Source organism: Penaeus japonicus, unplaced genomic scaffold (assembly GCF_977035675.1).
Source record: "Penaeus japonicus unplaced genomic scaffold, GWHDUDI00000001_assembly GWHDUDI00000026, whole genome shotgun sequence".
Lineage (NCBI taxonomy): Eukaryota > Metazoa > Arthropoda > Malacostraca > Decapoda > Penaeidae > Penaeus > Penaeus japonicus.
The window spans coordinates 35,010,951-35,015,344 of NW_028234428.1; the positions used below are offsets into that span (position 1 = coordinate 35,010,951).

General features: G+C 34.7%; 1 protein-coding gene across 1 annotated transcript; it reads left to right on the plus strand.

Moving 5' to 3' along the window:
- Positions 1-2,281: 2,281 nt before the first annotated feature.
- Positions 2,282-3,406, plus strand: LOC147468861 (protein CFDP2-like). The gene has a single exon (XM_086552418.1). The coding sequence runs from the start codon at positions 2,282-2,284 to the stop codon at positions 3,404-3,406; it is 1,125 nt and encodes a 374-aa protein (XP_086408544.1).
- The last annotated feature ends 988 nt before the right edge of the window (positions 3,407-4,394 follow it).

The following is a 4,394-nucleotide window of genomic DNA, read 5'->3' on the forward strand; positions in this document are numbered from 1 at the left end:
ACTTGCTTACTCTTGCAATTTGTTTTGTTTTGTTTTGTTTACCTTAGGAAAAATATATACTCAATTTATTTTATTATGCATTGTTTCTTGTATCTTTTATTGCAGTATCTTCTTCTAATACCAGGTCTGATTTATTTATATAAACCTATAGGTGAAAATATATTAACAATTTTTAGGGTAGGACGTATACATAATACACATTTGAAATACCTATGAAATATACCTCTGTTCTGCTAGCTAATCACAATGAATATTACTTAACTGTACCTGAGCAAAATGGCGCTGTGTTGCCGACAAAGCCTTATTGTTACCTGAGCTTAATGGTACTGTAATTCCCACAATGCTCTTTGTTATCCAGGTTTTCTCATGAGCATTATTAGAGCATTGTCAAATTTCGTATTACTGTGCAGTCGATTATGTTTGTGTGTGCTTGTGTTGTGTGTTTGTATGTATACTTAAATATATATATATATATATATATATATATATATATATATATATATATATATATATATATATATATATATATATATATACATATATATACATATATATACATATATATATACATATATTATATATATATATATTATATATATATATATATATATATATATACATATATATATGCATATATATATATATGTATATATATATGTATATATATATATATATATGTATATATATATGTATATATATATATATATATATATATATACATATATATACATATATATACATATATATATACATATATATATATATATATATACATATATATATACATATATATAAATACATATACATACATATATATACATATATATATACATATATATAAATACATATACATACATATAGATACATATATATAAATACATATATATATATAAATACATATATATACATATATACATATATATAATATATATATATATATATATATAATATATATATCATCATCATCATCATCAACCTGTATCATTCCACTGCAGGACGTAGGCCTCTCTCAATCTTTTCTTTTTGTTGTTCTCCGATATATGTGTCCAGCCCACTGCCACTTCTTCTTGATGCTCTTGAGTATATCCTCTACTTTTGTTTGCTGCCTGATCCATGTGGCTTTTCTCTTGTCTCTTAAGCTAACTCCTAGGATAAGCCTTTCATTCCTCTTTGGGCGCTTACTAATTTACTCTCGAGTGCCTTGGTCGTAGTCCATGTCTCTGATCCATATGTCATAACGGGGAGGACACATTGGTCAAAAATCTTTCTCTTTAGACATAGTGGCAGACGACCTCGTAATATATTACTATGTGTACCGAAGGCACTCCAACCTAGCCTCATTCGTCGTTTTATCTCGGCATCGCAGGAAGTACTCGTTTTGATGAGTTGCCCTAGGTATACATACTCGTTCATTACTTCTAGTACCTCGCCCTGTATTTATATTTACTTAACAGGGGTTCGACTATTGAACATAACTCGCCGAGAAGAAGAATGTCATCTGCAAATCTTAGATTGCTTAAGTGTTCATTCCCTATTTTAATCCCTCTCTCCTTCCAATCTTACTTCTTGAATACTTCCTCCAAGCAAGCTGTAAACAGCTTCGGTGAGATGGTGTCGCCCTGCCTAACACCCTTTTTTATTGGTATTTTATTAGTTTCTGCGTGAATTTTGATGGTCGCTGTACCATCTCTATATATATCCTCTAGTAATCTGCAGTATATTTCCTCTACTCCTTGTTTACGAATTGCATCTAGTACTGCAGATATCTGTACCGAATCGAATGCTTTTTCATAATCTACGAATGCCATATATAGGGGCTTCTTATATTCGTTTGTTTTCTCTTTTATTTGTGCTAGTGTGTGGATATGGTCTGTAGTTGAGAATCCGCTGCAGATCCCTGCCTGTTCCCTGGGTTGTTTTGAATTTAATGTATCGGTGATACGGGCTGTGATGATTTTTGTGAACAGCTTATAGATAACTGAAAGGAGGTTTACAGGTCGGTAATTCTTTAAGTCTTCTGTGTTAACCTTTTTATGTATCAAAATTATCATTGCGTTTTTCCAGGTGGGGTATAGGGGGGTTTGTGGATAGAGGTACCATCTGTGAGGACATGTCAACTGCGCCCGCAAAGAGGGTGGACATTCCCTCTGGTTCTCATCCTCACCTCAACTTTCATATGTGGCTCCAACGCCATACCCCGGTAACCGTCTCAACTGGCGGGCCAAACCATATGAGGGGATGGTGGTAGCACTCACTCACAGACAGTCACCGGGCAAGGCGGATGAGCCTGAAGCAGGCCAACGGCTGTGTGTTCACTACCAAGGCGACTCTGTTTCTAAGAGAAAACGGCTGTGGTAGAGGAGAGAAAACTCCCAAAAACCGTGAAAGAGAACGAGGGGACCTCATCATGTATCACCCTAGTATAGTCATGGCAAGCCAAAGAATAAATGTAGACAACGACGTAAATGGGAACACATCAGTTGTGAATGGAACCACGTCCGGTCGGAATGTCTATGCGCAACAGGTAGCGTCTGATCGTCATTATGTGACTGTGCAAAGATTGGAGGAGGATGAAAGAATGAAGATATATTGTAACGATTATATAAAAATAGGTACATGGAACATAAATACTTTATATCAACGTGGAAAATATGAAAACATTAAACAAGAATTTGATAGATTAAAAGTTGACATCATTGGGCTTAGTGAAGTAAGATGGGAGGGCACAGGAATTATCTCAGATAAGGACATTACTTTTATTTATAGTGGTGGTGAAACACACCAGAGAGGCGTTGGAGTCATGACGACAGCCAATGCAGCGAAAGGTATAACAGGCTATTGGGCGATATCTGATAGAATAATACTAGTAAAACTGACAGGAAAACAGATAGATGTCAATTTAATACAATTCTATGCACCTACATGTGATTACACTGATGAAGACATTGAGAATTTTTATGAGTCCCTAACAGCAGCAAAGAAGTTATGCAAGCAACACGAAATAACACTGGTTATGGGGGATTTAAATGCAAAAATTGGGAAGGGAAGATATGAGGATATTGTAGGAAATTTTGGACTCGGGAATAGAAACGAGAGAGGAGACACGCGGATTGAATGGTGTAGTGTAGAGAAACAAGTCATAGCTAATTCGTTTTTCCAACAACACCCAAGAAGATTATGGACATGGAGAAGCCCGGGCGGAAGGATTGAAAATGAAATAGACTACATAACCATAAATAAACGCTTTCGAAACTCAATAATCAGATGTAAAACATACCCTGGGGCAGATAGTGGTCATGGATGCGATCATGTCCCTGTTATCGCTACAATGAAATTAAGGCTTAAAAACATAAAAAAAGAGAAGGAAACAACCAAAGAAAGATCTACAGGTGCTAAGCAACAGTGAATTCTAAGAAAGATACACAGTACAAGTTCGAAACAGATTTGAGATATTAGATACAGAACAAGAGGAAGAGAATGATGCAAAGGAAAATGAAATGATAGAAAAAGAATGGAAAACAATACAAAATACCCTGGTAGAGAAGGCCAAAGAAGTTTGCCCGGATGAATAGAAAAGAGGTAGACAGAAATGGATGACTGAAGAAATTTTAGATTTAATGAACGAGAGGAGAAAGATGAAAGGAAATACAGAAATCTATAAGAGAATAGATCAAGAGATTAAGAGGAAATGTAAAAAGAGAAAGGAGGAATGGATACAGCAATTATGTGAGGAAATTGAGGAAGTGGAAAAAGTAAATCCTAGACAAATGTATGAGAGAGTAAGACATATATCAGGAAAAAGAAGAATGACAAGAAGCTCAACAATTAAGGACAAAGAGAGAAAGGTTTTAATGGATTCTAAGGATGTACTTGCAAGATGGGTGGAGTATGTTGACGAATTGTATGACGATGAAAGAGGAATGAATCCTGAATATGAGGGCGAGTTGGAAGGTCATGAAATAATGAGAGAAGAAATACTGCATGCAATGAAAAGTATGAAGAACAGAAAAGTGACAGGGAAAGATGAAATAGCCATAGAAATGATCAAAGCAGCAGGTGATGGTGCAATAGATAAAATAAAGAAATTGACAAATAGAATTTACAATTCTGAATACATACCCGAACGTATGAGAGAATCCACCTTCATAACCATACCAAAAAAAAAAAACAGGTGCCGAAGAATGCTCAAAGCACAGAACTATCAGCATAATGAGTCAGTTGTCAAAAATAATATTAAGGGTCATTTTAAACAGGATTAGAAATAAAATTAATGAATACATACCAGAAGAGCAATGTGGATTCAGAAAGGGGAACTACAAATGCTATATTCTTACTAAGAACAGTAATAGAAAGGGCAATAGAAATGCAAAAAGACTTGTACATAGGTTTCATTG